Source organism: Rhincodon typus, chromosome 20 (genome assembly GCF_021869965.1).
Source record: "Rhincodon typus isolate 14 chromosome 20, sRhiTyp1.1, whole genome shotgun sequence".
Taxonomy (NCBI): Eukaryota; Metazoa; Chordata; class Chondrichthyes; order Orectolobiformes; family Rhincodontidae; genus Rhincodon; species Rhincodon typus.
Window position 1 is genome coordinate 28,347,477 of NC_063351.1, and position 20,056 is coordinate 28,367,532.

The 20,056-nt window shown below is 40.9% G+C and overlaps 1 protein-coding gene across 3 annotated transcripts in view; it reads right to left on the reverse strand.

Moving 5' to 3' along the window:
• Positions 1–20,056, reverse strand: part of LOC109927458 (disintegrin and metalloproteinase domain-containing protein 9-like) — a 40,170-nt gene that overhangs the window by 13,241 nt on the left and 6,873 nt on the right. For all 3 annotated transcript variants that reach the window (XM_048608661.1, XM_020527481.2, XM_048608660.1), the window contains exons 4-10: positions 18,187–18,252; positions 18,018–18,089; positions 17,279–17,448; positions 13,622–13,706; positions 10,664–10,797; positions 8,826–8,997; positions 6,605–6,694 (exon numbers count right to left, since the gene is read on the reverse strand). In XM_048608661.1, the coding sequence (XP_048464618.1) occupies positions 6,605–6,694; positions 8,826–8,997; positions 10,664–10,797; positions 13,622–13,706; positions 17,279–17,448; positions 18,018–18,089; positions 18,187–18,252 (789 nt within the window). The remainder of the gene's footprint in view (positions 1–6,604; positions 6,695–8,825; positions 8,998–10,663; positions 10,798–13,621; positions 13,707–17,278; positions 17,449–18,017; positions 18,090–18,186; positions 18,253–20,056) is intronic.

Sequence of the window (20,056 nt, forward strand, 5' to 3'; positions counted from 1 at the left end):
ATGGGCATCCTGACTTTAATACTGCCTCATTCAGAGTCAGCTCTCAGAGTGTCAGTATCTCTGACACTCTCCTTTTTATATGCCAGCCAGGGCTCACTAATTGGACCAGATTAATGGCCCCAGTGAGGGAACTCATATCCTATGAGGTTCAGCTGGCTGACTTCATTACAATCCCTACACTCTCCGTGCCCCTCATAATCCTATACACCTCAATCAGGCGCCCCCTCACCTTTTCTGCTCTAAAGAAAACAACCCAACCTTATCCTTAGCTTCTCTTGGTAGCTAAGCTGCTTCATCTCGGGCAACATACTGGTGAATGTCCTTTGCAACCCCTTCCAGTGCAATCACATCTTTCCTTTCGTGTGGTGACCAGAACTACACACAGTACTTAAACCGTAGCCTAACCAAAGTTTTGTACAGCTCCAACACTCAAGGTTTTAACCTTCCTACTCTTTTAATCTATGCCACAAGAAATAGAGGCAAGTGTCCCATATGCCTTCTTAACTGCCCTGTTGACCTCCAATAAATGTTTGAGTGGGTACCTGGCAGCTATGGTTTTACAAATGCTCCTCCAGGTCTCCATCTTGGCTAATATTGCCTATCATCTCAGTTTCCACCTATATCTTTCATCCAAGGAGGTGGGCATCGGATACGGACTAGCCTTACCACATCATGCACATCTCTAACCTTACATATACAGTTTACCATCTAAATACTGCACTTTGGTGAGCACCTCTTCAATGCTGCTGCAAGGACAGTTTGTGTAGTGACAGGCACATGTCTCACGCATCAGGTCAGAGTGCACCACAGATCTCTTAGCTTGTTCTCTTAGTGCCCATTCATTTGGTGCCTACATGGATGCTTGCAACATCACTGCCTTGATGTCCCTTGTCTTTTTGTGCACAGATAGTACCTTCCAAGCCTATGACCACTTCCATCTAGGACAAGGGCAACAGATACATGGGAACACCACCACTTGCAAGTTCCCCTCCAAGTCACTCACCATGCTGACTTGGAAATATATTGCGTTCCTTCTGTGTCGTTGGATCAAAATCCTGGAATTCCCTCCCTAAAGGGATTGTGGGTCAAACTGAAGCACGTGGATGGCAGCAGTTCAAGGAGGCAGTTCACCACCACGTTATCATGGGCAAGTAGGGACAGGCAATAAATGCTGTCCCAGTGAGTGATGCCCACATCCCAAGAGCAAATAAAACTTTTATAAAATAAATAAATAGAAATAGCTGGTGCTTCCAAGGGGAATACAGCAAGTTTCCCTTGGCAAGGGAGCTTGGGGATCTGAATTGACAGGACTGCTACAAAAATATTGAAGCTTTCTGAGCATTGTGCAGTGTCTGGGGACTGTGCCAAACAAGTGTGCTGGAGTTGGAACCCCAAATGGAACCTCCACTAGCCACCTCTGTGAGGCCTTATCTGTGGGATTTGCTCCAGGTATGATACAAAAAGCAGCAAGATACACAACAATCTGGTGAGAAACGAAGAAATCTCATAAAGAATATAAATCAGAAACTATCTAACATAAGAAATAGGAGCAGGAGTGGGCCTTTGTGTTTTCTTTGCCATTGAATAAGCTCACAGCTTACCTTAAATTCACATTCCCACACTCTCCTCTATCCCTGCCAATAAGGGTGGTGCTGTTGTGGTCTGGCGTACTGACCTCTACCTTGCAGAGGCTGAGCGCCAACTCTCAGATACCTCCTCCTACCTTCCCCTGGACCATGATCCCACCATGGCACATCAGGCCATTGTATCCACTACGGTAACTGATCTCATTTCATCCGGTGATCTCCCCTCCTCCGCTTCCAAGCTAATAGTCCCCCAATCCCGCACAGCTCGTTTCTACCTCCTGCCAAAAATCCACACACAGGATTGTCTGGGCAGACCCATTGTTTCAGCCTGCTCCTGCCCCACAGAACTCATCTCTTCCTACCTTGACTCAGTCTTCTCCGCCCTGGTCCAATCCCTACCCACACACATCCATGATTCATCTGACGCCTTACGCCGGTTTCAAAACTTCCTGTTTACCAGCTCCAGCCACCTCCTCTATACCATGGATGTGCAATCCCTTTACACGTCCATTCCCCACCAGGAGGGTCTTAGGGCTCTCCGCTTCTTCCCGGAGCACAGAACTGAACTATCCCCACCCACCACCACCCTCCTCCGTTTGGCCGAGCTTGTCCTCATCTTCAACAACTTCTCTTTCAACTCCTCTCATTTTCTTCAGGTAAGAGGGGTTGCCATGGGTACCCACATGGGCCCTAGTTATGCCTGTCTCTTCGTGGGGTACGTGGAACATTCCTTGTCCCAGTCCTATTCCGGCCCCCACCCACAACTCTTTCTCTGAAACATCGATGATGTCATCGGTGCTGCTTCCCTCCCTTGTCTGGTATTGGAAAACTTCATCAATTTTGCCTCCAATTTCCACCCTGTCCACACTTTCACCTGGTCTATCTCTGACTCCTCCCTTCCCTTCCTCGACATTTCTTTTTCCATTTCTGGGGATAGACTGGCCATTAATATCCATTACAAACTCACTGACTCCCACAGCTACCTGGATTATACATCCTCACACCCCACTTCCTGTAAAGACTCCATCCCATTCTCCTAGTTTCTCCGTCTCTGTCGTATATGTTCAGATGAGGCCAGCTTCGACAAGGGAGCCTCCGAAATGTCCACCTTCTTCCTCAACTGAGGATTCCTCAGCTCCGTTGTCGACAGGGCCCTCAACCAGGTCCGACCCATCTTCCGCACTTCCGCCCTCACCCCTTCTCTTCCCTCCCGCAACAACAATAGAGTTCCCCTTATCGTCACCTACCATCCCACCAGCATCCACATTCAGAAGATCATCAGACGCCATTTCCGCCACCTCCAGCAGGATGCCACCACCATACACATATTCCCCTCCCCTCTTTAGTCTGCCTTCCGCAGGGACCTTTCCCTCCGGGACACCCTGGTCCACACTTCCTTCACCCCCAACACCTCCCCACAGCCCTACGGCACCTTCCCCTGTAACCGGCGAAGGTGCAACACTTGCCCATTTACCTCCTCCCTCCCCAGTATCCAAGTGCCCAAACATACCTTCCAGGTGAAACAACACTTCACCTGCACTTCCCAGAATCTAGTCTACTGCATTCGCTGCTCACAATGTAGTGTCCTCTACATTGGGGAAACGAAGCGTAGACTTGGCGACCGCTTCACAGAACATCTATGTTCTGCTCGCAAAAAAGACCCTGAACTACCTGTTGCCTGCCACTTCAATGCACCACCCTGCTCCCTGACCAACATCTCTGTCTCTGGCTTGCTGCAGTGTTCCAGTGAAGCCCAATACAAGCTGGAGGAATAACACGTCATTTTCTGCTTGGGGACCCTACAGGCCTCCGGACTCAATATTGGGTTTAATAATTTTAGGGCCTAAACTCTCCCATGTCCCAGCCCCTTACCCGACACACCAGGCCTTGTTACCACATAGCCTGCCATTACACACCCGCTGTTGTCAGTCACTAACAGTCCCCATTAACAACTACTCAATCTCCCAGCCTGATCGTTAGAACTCCTTTGACTGTCCAACTGTCTTTCTCTCTCTTTGGGCTCCATCCTATCATTTACTCCCCACCCCACCCACCTTCCTATTTTCTGCATTTAAACTGACGTTTTCCCAGCCACCATCAGTTCTGAGGAAGGGTCACCGGACCCGAAACGTTAACTCTGTTTTCACTTTCACAGATGCTGCCAGACCTGCTGAGCTTTTCCAGCAAACTTTGTTTTTGTCCCTTGACTACATTGTTCTGTGTCAAAAAGAAGATATACTTTCCTGAAAACCTCCAGTTTGCTCTTCCATAGTACATATTATACATACACATTATTATTCCATCAAGGTTATTTTACTAGCAGTATTTATTTGCTTTTAGGAAAATAGGACACAGAAACATAGGATTTAAGAACAAGAGTAGGCCATTTGGTCTTTCGAGTCTGCTTCATTATTTATTAAAATCATGGCTAATCTGATTATGGTCTCAGCTCCACTTTACTTTCTGTACCTCATAACCCTTGACTCCCTTGTCTATAATTTTTTGCTGTATAATCTCATGGGTTTAGAATTCTCATGGAGTTGTTCTTGGCCATAGATGTCTCTGAAGTACTTTATCACAGAAACTGAGGCAGGGTGACATGATGTTAAATTACTGCCCTTGATTTTAGCCTACAAGATTTTCTCCCTAGCACATTAGTAGGTATGTTGTTCCCCTGCTAATTGTTTGCCCTGACATTTAAATATTAATGAAATAAAGATGAGACCTTAGGCACCAGTTTACTCGAGCCTCCCAGCCTGTCTCGATTCCCTGCAATCTGCGTTCCAACATAACAGGTCCACAGCAGATGCCACCTCAGTAGCCCTGTACTCATCCCTGGACCATCTGGACAACAAGGACACCTACTTCAGACTCCTACTTATTGACTACAATTCAACCTTCAACACCCGTAATTCCCTCCAGACTGATCTCAAAACTCTGAAACCTAGGTCTCGGCTCCTACCCTCTGTAACTGGATGCTCAGCTTCCTGACCCATAGACCGCAATCAGTGAAGATAGACAACTGCACCTCCCCGACTCAACACTGGAGCCCCCAAGGATGCATTCTCAGCTCCCTGTATGCTCACAACTGTGTAGCCAAATTCCAAACAAACACCATCCACAATTTTGCTGACAACAATACCATGGTCAAATGGCCATCAAACAACGATGAGTCAGAATGCAGAAAGGTGATAGAGGGCTTGGTGACATAGTGCAGTGATAACAACCTGTTTCTCAATGTCAGCAAAACAAAAGAATTGATCATTGACTTCAGAAAGAAATGAGGAGAACATACCCCATCTACATCAATGGACCAGTGATTGAGAGGGTTGAGAGCATCGAGTTCCTAGATAACCGACAGCCTGTTTTGGACTTCCCAGGTAGATGTGACAGTCAAGGAGGCACAACAATGCCTCTTCTTCCTCAGGTGACTTAGGAAAGTCAGCATGTCCATAAGGACCCTCGCCAACTTTTACAGATACACCACCGAAAGCATACTATCCAGGTGCATAATGGCCTAGTAAGGCAACTGTTCTGCCCAGGACCGTAACAAACCACACAAGGTTGTGTGCATAGCCCAGATCATCACAGAAGTCAACCTTCCATCCATGGATTCCATTTTCACTTCTAGCTGTCGTGGAAAGGCTACCAACATCATCATAGACACCTCCCACCCGTAAAGCTATCCGACAACCTCTTCCGTCAGGCAGAAGTTACAGAAGTTTGAACATATGCACCAGCAAGTTCAAGAACAGCTTCTTCCCTGCTGTTATTAGACTGATGAATGGACTCTATAACTTCAAATAATGTTGATCATGTTAACATTGATCTTGCTTCATGCACCTCCTGTGCAGTGTAGCCTGTGTACCTCACTCTGTCTCAGCACCCTATGATCCGTATGTCCTTTCCCACCATGATCTGCCTGTACTCTCGCAAACAAAGCTTTTCACTGTACAGTGTTCTTAAGTTCATGTGACTACAATAAACAATAAATCAAATAAATCACTTCACAGTATTTCCCCCATGCCACCTCAGTAGTACTGTTACACAGCAAGACTGAAATATGAAACGCAGTATGTACACTTTAGCAGTTATTGAATGAAAAATCTTTAGAAGGATGTGATCTAATTTAGCTACTTTTCTCTCCCATATGCCTTCCAAAACCAGGCACCAACAGAGTTCCTTCAGAGCCATCAAAATCTCTACATTTGGAAACATTTAAGGGGCTTCTAGTACCTGTAAATTTCCTGCACTGTTGACACCCACAAGAAGAAGGCACAGAGCAGAAATCTTGCTGCAATTATTTCCTGTGTATGAGATTAATCCAAACCAGGAAAATGACTTGGAGTCATGGCAAGCTGAACTTGTTTAGGAAAGCATTGCCATGATCTACTGATACAATCCTGGAGGACATCCAGTCTCCAAAGTTTCTGCACATGTGTTCTTTGCTAATGAGAAGCAACACAGAACATAATGAAAAGGAAGGTCAGGAAAAACAATCTAGCAAACATCATGGGAATAAGAGGAGGTCAAGTCATGTATTTCCCAAGCTACTGGACCTGCCTACTGGAAATATATCCTTTATAGTTTCTATAAGAGGAAAATTTAATTTGAATCTTATAGTGAGAGCGAGATGCAACTAGGGCAACAATTTACAGCCTGATAAGTTGAAAATCCATGATTATATCGTATCAAGATAAAAAGGTACAATGCTGGGAATCTGAACCAAAAAGGGAAAATGCTTTTAGATGTTTGTATTGAAAACATATTTTTTTTCTTTGCAAGTGTTTATGGCTCTTCTATATTGGTAAATATGTTTTGTTAAAGGAAGTGAATGTAATTGCACTGCTGTTAACTTTCTGTGAGGTTGTTAATAAATGTATTGTGATTGAAGACAGTTGCATCATGAGGTGAATTTAGTGAGTGCCTTACTCTCTATTAAAATACAAAAAAGTATTTTATATAATAACTTTACAATTCGGAGCCTGTTGACTTTACAGAAGATCTCATTTACTTACTCTGCAGTTTTCACAACACCTCCCATGTGCACATTGTGAGCCAGACGTTAAACTACAAGTGGCTGCATTGCAACAAGGATTAGAGCATTTCTAGAAAAAAAAGCAAGTGAAAGATAACATAAAATGAACAGATTGACTCATAGAACTTCTAAAATTTAAACAAATTGTCAATCCCATTTTTGTGTTTGACCTTAGCAGATTTTTCTGTAGCTGTTCAGTGGAGTCAATGCACATATCATCATAGCGGTCAAACATAATAGGAGGTTTCAAATCAGGTTTGTAGAATTTTGCTGCTTCTTTCTTCTGTTGGTAACTGTGCTGTAGTCTACCTATTATGCCGGACTGGAACCGGCCTCCCGAAATACTAACCGATGTTTTTTCCATTTTTGTATCAGAGATAGTAAGAACTGCAGATACTGGAGAATCTGAGATAACAAGGTGTAGAACTGGATGAACACAGCAGGCCAAGCTGTAAAACGGGAACCGTCCTTTTACACCAATATGCAGAACATTGTATAAACGGTACTCCATCTTTTGAGATTTATGGTTTTAAAGTAACATTCTTTGTAACACAGTTGTTGCGATGTTTCAAAGTTGATTTTAACCAAATATTTTACAAAGGAAATGTTGAAAATGATCAGGATTTAGCAATGTATTTGAAGAGAAACAGTCAACATTTCAGCACTCCAAAAGACAGAAGGGAAGGTATGGGATCGGCGTTCAGTTCCAGCCTCGGGCGACTGTCTTGTGGAATTATGCACGTTCTCCCTGTGTATGTGTGGGTTTCTGCCTGGTGCTCTGGTTCCCTCCAACAGTCCAAAGATGTGCAGTTTGGGTGGTTTGGCCATGCTCTGTGTAAGTTATGTGCTTTAGCCATGGAAAATGTACTTTTACAGGGTGTGGGGGGTTTGAGTCAGTGTGGACTTGTTGGGCCAAATGGCCTGTTTCCACACTGTATGGATTCTATGATTCTATAATACTGCAGTAGGGGAGAAAAAAGGAAACACCACCGAACAGATTTGACAATTATAATTTCAATTTTTAAAAATATCAATTAAGTTATAAATACAGTTCTAAATACAATTTCACGCTCTGTTTGATGATTCATTATCATTTTAATTTCTCTTAGTTGATTTGGTGAGGTTCTATTGTTTTGTGTTATTTCTTGATGATTGACCATGCTGTCAATCATCATTAGGTTTTATCATTGTTACAATGACAACTAATGCCTATAACCATAGAGTGACTTTTGATGCACAAAATTGTCCCATGAAACTTGACAAAGATGTAAGAAAGAGAGATGTAGACCTTAAGGAGGTTGGCCAAAAACCTGATCAAATAAATGAATTTTAAACAGAGATTAAAAGGAGGAGAGCTGTGGGGGAGGCAGATGGATTTAGGATAGGATTTCTCTAGTCCACGGTGGCTTAAGCCATAGTTGTTGAAAATGAGGAAAAGTGATAAGGGAATTTCCAAGAGGCTAGAGATAGAGCAGAGGAGAATTTGGGAAGAAGGGGGTTGGTAGGGCTGCTGAAGGTTGGACAGTTGTGGGCGTGGGTTGACAAGGCCATAGAGAGGTTTACATGGATTACTATCACTGTCAACAGATCTGTGCACAGGGGCGGTGTTGGTGGTACAGCAAACCCTGCAGGACTTGTCATAGTGGCTGGGTGATTAGGATTGGAAAGCCATATGGATCTCCCAACACAGGTTCAAATCCTGATGATTACTTTTTTTAGCATTCATTATTTAGGGTCTTGTGACATGCAGCAGTCCCTATATTTTCCTTTCCGGAATCAAAAATCAAATGACATTGTGCATGGAATCTTGGAGCAATAGTTGCATGCATGGGCAGTCACACAACTTAGAGGGAACATGAGTGACAAGGTGGTAGTGTCCCTACCTCTGGGCCAGAAAGTCCAGATTCAAGTCCCATATTCTTACATGCTCAAATAGGTTCATTAAGATTTTTTTTTCTCTTTCATGAATTGAATAATTTTAAATTTGGTGCACTGGGGTTTAAAATCCAACATTATTCATCAAGAAGATGAATGAGTGGCTGAGTTTTAGATGAATTTAAGTTTGTGAACAGTCAAGAATGAGAGGTTAGACAGGTGAGTATCAGAAAAATCAATATGATAAGAGTGTCTATCTTCATGTTAACTAAAACAAGAGATTTATTAGAAATTGGAAAAAAATGTGATGAGATTTGACGTTTAACCTGTGGTGTACCGCAGTCACACTCCTCTCCCTCATCAACAATGTTATTGCCACAGGATGGTAGGGAATACTGATCTTCTAATTCTGGTTCATTTTGAAGACATAGTCCACCTCCTCTCTCGATAAACCTTACAAAATCATTCTGACTGCAGCTACTGAAATTCCTTGAACCTCTGTAATAAAGAGAATATTTGTAATATATATATGTAATTTATTCCAACTAATTCTTAGCCTGTTAGTTGCTAAATTAATCTTGGCTAAACAATTATTTTGTACAATGATATTCAAGACATCGATCGTCGTATTTCTTTAAAAGAAAGCTGTAATTACAGATACTATTTCGATTGTGTATTAAATTAATATGATGGATCAGTTACAAGGCCATAATAGGAACAGAGATAGGCTGTTCAACCCCTCGAGCTTGCTCTGCCATTCAATAGGGTCGTGGCTGATCCAGTGCTCTTTGTGACCTCTTTCCTGTCCCTTTCCCATAATGATTGATTCCCCCGCTGGTCAAGAATCTACCCATCTCAGCCTTAAGTATGCACAAGGACTCTTTCCCCATGTTTTCCTGTGTCAAGGAATTCTGAAGACTCACAATAATCCGAGAGAAGAAGAACCTCCTTGTATGTGTAGAGATTGATTGCCTTGACAGTAGAAAATGTTCAGGGGATTTAGTACAGGTGTTCAAAAGCATGAAGAGTTTTGACAGTGACAGAACTGGTCAGTTAGTGTTTTCTTTCATGTGATGTGGTGTTGCTGGCAGGTCCAGCCTTTGTTATTTATCCCTACTTATATTGAACTGAGTGGCAGTTAGGCAATCTCAGAGACCATTAAGAGTCAATCACCTTTCTGTAGATCTGGTGTTGCATGCAGGGCAGAGCAAATAAGAATGTCAGATTTCTTTCCTTAAAGAATAGTAGTGAAACAGATCAGTTTTCATGACAATCAACAATAGTTTCTTGGTTGCAGTTACTGGAATTAGCTTTTCATTCCAGAAATACTACCTGAAGTTCAGTTCTCTGGATCTGAACTCATGTTCCAAAAGCATGAGCCTGGGCTTCTGAATTACTCATCCAGTGACATTTCTGATGCAATGCCACTCCCTCATCTTGTTATGATCTGAAATGCCTGAATTTAGATGGCAGCAAGTTTAGTAATAATTTTGGTAAAACAATTGGAAAATATTTGAAGCAGAAACCTTGTGGTGAAAGTTATTCGTTTGATAGCTCTTTCTAAGCATCAGCACAAGTATTTTGGGCTGAATGGCAAATCATTTCATGAATCTATGGTTGAGATTTTACTGACCAGAAAGGACTCTATAAGACCTGTCCTTTACTCCATCACATCTGACCCCTGTTGTCATACCTATTATCTCTTTTCTTTCCTGAGTCAATCAACTATATATTGAACTTAATTGTAGTAGCTGTTTCTATGGCTTTTTGACATTTTCAACATTTCTTTCCTTGTCTTCCTTATTTTAATGTGTCTTTGTAATTTAAATTCTTCAACCTAGCAGATAATTTGTCTGGATAACTTTGTTAATTTTATCTATAATCTTGAAAGCATCAACTATACTAACTCAGTTCCATCTTTTCCCTGTTCAGAAATAATTACACTCCTTTCTCAGGAAAGGTGTTGAGGCAGAGTAAGTAATGTGTTTCTATATCTGAGTGAACTGTAACATGTCACCACAGAATTTTCCTTAGCATTTAGCTTTGTCTTTATATTCCTGTAAGCTGTAATTGACATTTATTTGAAATTTGATTTTAAGTATTATAGTGAAAAAAATGGAAAATAATATCCTTTTCTCACATAATAAGCCAGTTGCATACTTACGAAATTGAACTGAACATTATGCAGCGATTAGTTGGGCAATCACATGTTCGTTGATCATCATGGCTAATGCCCATGTTATGTCCTAATTCATGGGCAAGAATTGTTGCTGCAGTCGGCACATTGCTGTTATGAAACTAGTTGAAAAAGGAATAGATTTGGTTGATTAGAGGAAAAATACCTTTAGAACAAGAACAACTTATACTGCTATAGCATTATGAATCTAGTAAAATGTCTCAGACAGTTCGCAGAAGTCTCACAAACAAAATTTGACCAGCGAACCATGACAGGTAATTTTAGGACAAATGTTTGGTCAGGTGTAGGTTTTAAGTATGTGAGTATGTAACTTTTCCTGTGACCTAGTTTGGAAATAGGAATTCAAACCCAAATCTGAAATCTTAATCAATTAGGTCAGATGACCAAAAGCTTGGTCAAAAGGTATGTTTTCAGAAGTGTCCCTGCAGGAAAAAAGTGAGAGAGAGAGTCAGATAGTTTTTGCAAGGAAATTCTATAACTTGGAACACAAGGAACTGAAGCAGGACCACTGACAGTGAATCATTAAAATTGGGAATGCTCAAGAGGCCAGAATTGGAGGAACACACATATGTCAAAGGAGGACAAAGCCACGGAGTGTTTGAAAACAAGGACAATAATGTTTAAATCAAGGTCTTGCTTAACAAGGTAATGGTGATATTCAAAGTGTAGTGATTGTAATGAGGTCAGCCGAGTGGACCTCATAGAATATAAGTTCCCTGATTCAGACTGTTAGATAAGAACAACAATGTCAAACATCTTGTTCACATTGAGAGCTGGCTCTATGTCAAGGGCTCTCCATGTGTAAATAAAGGGTAACCTGTTGATGAGATACCACCTTTGTGGAGTTATTTCAGTGGCAACAAGACAAAAGCACATTCCTGGGGAAACTCGCTCACAACAATCATCTTTGAGTTGCGGTAAGCATTTCTGGCATCATGCTGTTATTTGGAAACCTTGACTCATTTGATCCTGCTGTTGAAGATTAGGCCCAGTATGTGGAAAGAATATGTTATTTTTTCTAGGCAAATGACATTGGGCAGATGAAAAGCAATGAGTAATTTGACTAGACCCGCAGTTTTTTTGGTTATTAGGATTCTAACTTTCCGAGGCACCAGATACTAAAACCATTCAAGAGTTGATGGATTTAGCTAAGGAAATATTATGATCCCAAGCCTCCTCTAATTCTAAGATGCTATTGGTTTTACTCGACAATTTGGGAACCAGGTGAATCCATATCGGGATTTTTGATGAGGTTAAGATGATTAGTAGAGGCATGTGACTTTAGTTTAACCCTTAATGAGATGCTGACAGACCATTTGGTTTGTGGGATTATTGCAAAAGCACCTACTAACCGAAGCCCATCTGGGCTTCAATAGGCAATACAATTGACTTTATTATTTGAAAATGTGGCAAATCGAGTGTGTGAGTTGCAAGGTAAGCCATAGCCAAGCCGTAGCTTTCAGGGAAGTGAAGAAACAGGTGTCATCCTCTAAGATGTTGACACACTATGATCTCAACTGAGATCTTGTATCGATATGCAATGCCTCCCCATACGGCATCAGGGTAGTATTAGCTCATAGGTGGCCCAATGTAGAGGAACATTCAATAGCGTATGCTCACAGAACTTTGGCTAATGTAGTGCGTAAATAAGCCCAGATAGAGAAGGAAGGTTTGGCAGTCACATGTGGAATCAGGAAGTTCCACCAATATCTTTACGGACATAAATTTGTAACAATAATAGACCACAAACCCCTGCCAGGTCTACTTAAAGTGGACAAGGCAGTGTTGCCCATTGCTTTAGGCTGAAGTCAGTGGTGGGCTCTACTAAGTGCGTATAATTACAAGTTGAAGCACTGTCCGAGAGGCCAAGTAGCAAATCCGGATGCATTGAGCTGCCTCATGCTGGCAGACACACCACAGGTGGTACTGCCACTTGAAGAATCTGTGATGGTTTTAAATTTTCTGGACACACTTCCAATCACAGCTGACAATATCAGACTTTGGATGCAGAAAGATCCGGTCCTAGCAAAACTGAAACAGTTGGTGTTGGCAGGGTAAACCAAAGGGCTGTCACAACGAGAATGGAAACCTTTTTGGAACCAGAGAAACCAGATCGCAGTAGAGGACAGCATATTATTATGGGGAGCAAGAATGATTGTCCTGAGCAAAGGTCACCGCCAGATACTGGCTGAATTCCTCCAAGGTCATCCAGGGGTTTATCATCAGATTTATAAGCCTTCCCTTCCTTGATCTGTTTTGTCAATGGTTCGATTTTTATTTATACAAGTTCGAGAGATGTCAGGAGCTTATAATTTCCATTATTGGTATAACCTACTTGACTGACACTTCCTTGGGGTTGTAATAAAAGCAGTTATTTTCAAATAAAATTAGGACTAGGTTGTGCCTTTTCATGCAATTCCATCTATGCCAGTGTTTCTGCACGGTTCATTGGATCTGTGCTAAGTGCATACTGGGTGAATGATCTGAAAGTGCCATGAGTTGGCAAGAGGACTGTAAGGGGCAATATACTGGTTGGTGGCAGACAGGATTAGATATGGAATACATGAGTGGTAATGGGGAGTGAGTGAAGGGCTGAGGACTGAAAGTTAGAGGGCCCAGTATTTCAGAAAACAATGGGGACTAAGTTCCAGAGAAGACTTCTTAAAGATCCCACCTTGCCACTTGGCCATCCATGCAATCACATTGGATCTGTGCCTGGGGCCGATGATCTGACTGCATCACAGTCTCACTTTTCCCCCACCTCACCCTAAGGAAGATCCTGCCTTTGGAGCACTGTTTTCTGAGGTCCATGTGCTAAGCCTGTTAATTTCCCCAATTCTGCTACCCACCGTGAGCCTATTGAATCAGCCCTCAAAGTCCAATTTAGTCAATGGTTGTCCTATAGCAATAAAGCAGATCACTTACAACATCAATTCCACCTCCAAGCCTGGTTGAGCAGACTGTGCTTACAAAGGCCAAGCCTAGAATTCCACTGAACTGAGCTTTACCTCTGAAACAGAGAGAAAACAATGAAACAAGAGATGTCACTGTTAATATACCTGAACAAACTGGTTTAGCTCTACAGGCTATCTGATTGTTCAAAGTTAAAAATACATCTCTGTTGACTCTCCAAGAGAATAATCTAAACATATGTTTGCAGTGCAAGATATTTGAAAATATTGATCATGAAGGTAGAACAATCCTAGATGTAGCTTTTTGTGTCATTTCAATTGACTGTTATACATTCTGTCCAACATTTAACTCCATTGACTTCAATAGGTCTGAATAAAAGGTGTGTTGGTATAATTGGCAAATAAAACTGTACTTGTTTTGTCTTTCTGCCCATGTCAAGTCATCATATTCTGTCAATACAATGTTGGCCTTTGTTCCTTAAGTCTGACGTATTTTAAAGTAATGCAAAACCTGATAACATATTTGCTTTGTACTACTGTTATGAAATTGGGTAGAGTAATTGTGAAGTGGAAGGCAGGAAGCTAAAATGTGTAGTTCCTTTAAGAGATTTACGCTTAGTCTGTACTTAGAAATTTGAAAAAAAGTATGTATGTCTGTGAACAGCAGCTGAAGTTGCCAGTACAGAGCATCAAAGTGAAACAAAGGTATCAAAGCCTTACAGGTGACTGCCGAAACAGCAGTCTTGTTTTGATGTAGTGACAACGAGTTTGAATTCAGGCAATTAATTTATACAAAGCAACTAGATACAGAAAGCCAATTGAATTTAAATCTGATGGCGTTGACAACCTGAAACCAATCATATTATAAGAATTTGATTATGTCATTACAGGTACATAAGATGAGGGCATTTGGAAAACTGGAGAGTGCCAACTACCACATACCAGAGTTAGCAGCATTCAGCTCTTAGAGAAAGCCCATCTAATTAATCAAAGGTATCGTGGTATTTTAGCTCAAAGTCTTCATTGAAGAAATTATAGAGATTAAACATTCCTGACAGCAGAATTAATTTGTGAAGAGGGTGGAGATGACAGGATATTCCAGGAGAGAGTCTGTGCAAACTTGGAGAGATTAAGTTATAATTTATTGCTTCTTATTAATTGGGTTTGTATTAGTGGGACTTGTCCTTATTTAAACAACATTCCAGTAGACTTTAGACCAGTTAGGGAGTAGTTAGGTGTTGAAAGGGGAATTGTCAATTTGTTAGTAATTTTGTTAATTTGTTCATTGCTGGGTTAAATAGATAAATTGTTTCTTTGCTAATTGTAAAGTGGAGATCAGGGATTTTCTTTCTTTTAACCATTCTTTTAATAGATTATGAAGGGAAAGATGAGCCTCTCTGGGTTTTTTTGGGGGTAATAATTAGAGGGGAACCCCTACTCTTGTCATTACAGATTGGGGCTTGTGTTTTAGTTTAATTATCAGAGGGTTTTGGCCATTCCCTGTTGTAACATCGCAAATTGCTTAATTTTATATGTCCAGTTAAGTATGATAATGACCATGATCAATATCTGGTTTTGTACTGAGTTGGCTGATTTCAATCTAGGGTGATGAAGAAGACCTTGAAACTGTCGTTCTTGGCTGGTATTTTTCAGAACCACATAGGTGGGTTAGGGATTGGAGCCAGGACCAAAGTTTGAAGTAACACATTGGATCAAATACCTGGTGTGTGCACCTTGGAGCAATCTTGTGGTCAATGTACTAGAGGCCACTCACTTGGCAGAGACAAGGCCCCATTGGATCCATTAATGAACTCATTGAAAGGATCTTACTGACAGATGAATGCCCCCCCTTGCAGAGGTCAGAGCCTAACACTGAGCTGAAGATTTCCTCCAAGCAGCTGGTTGGGGCAATTGTCACTCATTCTCACTTCCCCCCCTCCACTATAGACTGACATGAATTCCCCTCCGTACCACTAGCCTGACATCTGTGGCCACGTGGAATTTAAAATCTTTCACAACACCACAGGGAACGACTTCCATTATTTACATCCTACCCATTCCCGGCCAGCAGCTCCCACTATTCCTGATGGCATGCTGTTTATAAATCCCTGTGGACCCTCCCTTTGGGCATTCTTCTTTCCTGGTCCACGCACTGTCTTTAATTATATGGGGCTTCCAGAGACAGAATTGAGGCTAACATCAGGACCACAATCCATCTATGAAAATTCCACCCATGTTTCTCAAACTTCACTGTCCAGTGACTCATGCTGAAGGCAAGATCAGGTCATCATGCTGAGGCAACACTATTGTAGATTCACTTAAAAAGAATGGTTATTCTTAGAGTGGAAGAGCTATTAAACCCCACAAACAGGCACTTCGACTTTATCCAATATCACCAGGAGATGAAGGCAGTAATATTAAATAAAGTATTAGTATAAATTAATCAAAGTCCAGTAATATTTATCTTAAAAGAAACTAAGATAAAGTTTACAAACAATTCAGTTTGGTCTGTCTGTCTGAAAATCCTGATTGCCAATCTCGATATAGTGACTACTATTTCAATGAGTTTGGCCATTTTTGTTTCACTGTTGCTGTGCTCCTGTTGTGCTGAGGCTGTGAAAATCAGACAATACCAAGGCTGCACCTACTCAACATCAACCCCATAGCTCTCTGTTAATACACAAAAGCTGATTGCAAGACTTAAACTATTATAACAAAAACAAAGTTGCTGGAAAAGCTCAGCAGGTCTGGCAGCATCTGTGGAGGAGAAAACAGAGTTAATGTTTCGGGTCTGGTGAGTCCTTCTGAGGAAGGGTCACCGGACCTGAAACGTTAACTCTGTTTCAGTTCTTTTGGTTTTTATTAAACTATTATAACTTTCTTCAAAACATATATTTGATTCACATTAAAGATAATCCATGGATACATGGTTAGTTTTACAGACTGCAACCTTTAGCACTGACATCCTCTGCAGCATGCCTATATTAATTAATATTAAACATGATCAAAATGCAGATTAAATATAAAAGCAACACTTGAAAGATGTCTGAAATTACTTGTGTTCATATTAAACATTGTGCTGGTTGGAGAACCACGTTTTAGACCAGGAACAAAAACCCAGCACTTCCAGTATGTATTCTAATACATGAGGATTCTCCTACACAATGGTTGTCAATGTTGCACTTGACTGGGTGCGCTCTAATTCTCAAACCTTTGCTCTCATTTCATCACCTTCCTCCCATGCACTCAGTGCATTCCATCAGCCTCTATTCAACAAATCATCCTCTGCTAATCCTGCTTCTTCCAGCATGAAGCCATTACCAAACTCTGATTAAACATTACCAAACTCCCCCTTCAGCATTCTGAAGAAACAGTTCCCTCCATGACACCCTCATCCAAGCCTCAATTACTCCCTTCATCCTTTAAGGCAAAACAAAAGTAACTTGTTCAATACACTGTTGACAGTTTAGGTTCATTTCTTTTGCACTAATTAGTATTAATCAGCACATCTGGTAGGTCACTTCTTTCTATGGTTTCATAATAAAACCTTTGAAGAAGTTTTTTAAAACATGGAATACATACATGTTGAAGTGCTTAAAGAGGTTTCCATTAATGTTGTTGCAACAGAGTTGAAGAAGACCAGATGAATTTCCCTTATAGAAAAACTTACAGAATAAGATGCCCACTGTCATGCCGCTTCTCAGGGATCAGGACTCGTTCACGCCATCTTACAAATCTGCCCAAAACATCTCCAGCAGTTCCATTGATGACAATCTGATCTTTATCTTTCCAGAGCACAAGCCCAGTCAGTATGACACGGACATTTAGAGAGCTGTACATCTAACAAATGATTAAAAAAAAGTATTTTTGATTGATAATTAGTTTTCTAAATAGTCATTTGATAGCACAGGACTTGAATATTGCTGAGAAAAATATACATTTTGTTAAAGATTTTCATCTTGCACTCATCATGCCATTCACAAGAATACCAATGTAAAGGGGAAAAGCATTTTATACTGTGTAAGGAGAGGGTGCTGATTGGGACAGCAATTCTTTGGTTCATTCTTTAGGTCATTGCCTTGATTAATCATGGTCAACCTGGTGGCCTAGTGCCTAATGAGGTACAGAATGGATAAAGGGATGTGATGCACACCACCAATATACAGTAATCCATGTGATCATTGATCTTCTAAACCTTTCCTGCCATCTCTAAAGATCGTCATACATAGCGTGATACCACACAAAATCTATAATCACTGGTTCATGCCTTTAACCATGCCTGCTACAATTCCACAACATATGAAACCTTGTGTCTCTCTAGGGTGATAAAAGATAGAATGTTGAAAGTCAGGAATGTCACATCTAGATTAAATAACTGAAAGTTGACCCCCTAAAAAACCCATACATACTCCATTTACGATATGAACCAGTTCAACCATTTGCTCCTGAATCAGAGTTTCATTCCTGTTGTGCAAATTATACTGAAAAACATAAGACATGACCAAACGTCAGTAGATTTAGTGACAGTGATATCCTTTTTACTATAATTTTGAATCCTCTGAAGAAATTGATACTTACTTTATCATTATCAACAACCAAAACCAACTCCACGAATCTGGTTGTTGGTAAAACAGCTCGCTTTTTCTAATGGTTAAACATGAAGATAATATTAGATGAATACTTTATTGGAAAATTCTATATATACCTGATTTTTAACTATGCAGCTTGCATATAAGGTGCAATAATTTGCTTTGCAGCCTTCTGTTTACAGAATAATTCTTATTTTATAATTACAGTATCAATGTGCATACATTTTGTCTGTGTTGTTAGCTTTTATTGCTATATAACAGGATACCACTATCTTTTCATTATTGAAAATGGATTTGAACATTTTTTTATTACCCAGTGCATTACTGACTAGAACACATCCCAACAAATGTACTCCTCTGAAACAGCTAAAGGTGATTTTCCAAAACAACCAGAAAGAAAAGACTGAATGTATTTTTAAGACTGATCTTTGTCTATCTTCCACTTGCTAAGAGGAAAACTGCATTGTAAAAGGATTGATTTTGATTAAAGGTTAAAAATGCAACACTAGCAAAATTAATTTAAGCTGTAAGGCACATGCTCTTATTGTTTGCACACTCATCCCTTTGCAGTCAGCTTGTGAGGCTTTGGAATTGAGCACAAAGAACTTTTGTGGGATTGAAATCAGTGCATCTCTTTACATGGGAGGAGTTTTGTTTTGAGGCTAAGTGTGGAGATGTCACATAAACGGAAGGGGCTTGCATTCGGAGGTGAGTCAGGATTCCCTGTGTGATTACTGTTGAGAATGTTGATGACTGCAGGATCTCTAAGCTTAAGGCACAATTGGATAACAGAATGTTAGAACAATCTTTGCAGTGTATATTTATAATAAACCCAAATATACAAAACATGCATGCATTCTGAACCATATTTATTTGTTAACTTTGCTTAAATGTTAAGACCGTCAATAAAGGACTGTTAAGGATATGTTCACATGCAAACCCAATCAAGAAATACAGGATGTTGTGGCCTCATCTGGTCAAAATTGGGGAAGGTCAACTCCAATCCAGGTAACTGACAACATTTGAGATATTTTTGAATCATCCTGTTCAGGAATGTTATTATACCTCTCTGGAGCAGGTGGGACTTGAACCCAGCCTTACTTGCTCAGAAGAGCTGCTGAAAGCATTTAATTTGTTTTCCCTTTGTTTCTTTCAACAGCCAGAAGCTGTTACATGCAACTGAGTGATTTCTTTCTTCGATACCAAATCATCTGTGGTGCTTTTTTTCATCTGTTAACCACCACCAGTAAATTACCCATGTTTTTTCATTGATTTTATGTGCAAAACCCATTCAGGGCAATGCAGACCATCAAAGGTGTGGGAGAGAGGAAGACAGCTAAATCCTGAGAGCATCTAATTGATTGTGGTTAAATTGCCACTAGGTGGGTAAATTTAAAATCATTTAATGGTTTAGACAGGGACATTAACACTCAAACTGGCTGAACAATTATGGGAATACAAAGGGCTAAATGTTTCTGGACCAAAAATAATGGGCTATGAGGTGTGATGGTTGGTAACATACTAGTGTAAGGCATTGAGATGGGAGCCCAATGTTTTCCTACCAATGTGGTGTATTACCACCAATGGGAATATGATTCAGCTCCTGTCAGAAGGTTAATTGGGTAACATAAATCACCAGTAAAATGCTGCCTCTCACCCCTAGTAGTACTTTCCCCTGACAGTCTCCAAGGGATGCACCTTCCTTATTGGCTGCTACGTGGCCCAAGGTGAGAGACCTATAGCAGAAATGTCTACTCCCATACAGACCATGGTCAGTCAATTAAGAACCCCCTTCTCTGATTGCCAGGACCTGCCTGGCACCTGCTATTAACATTAAACAGCTCATTTTCACAGGCACC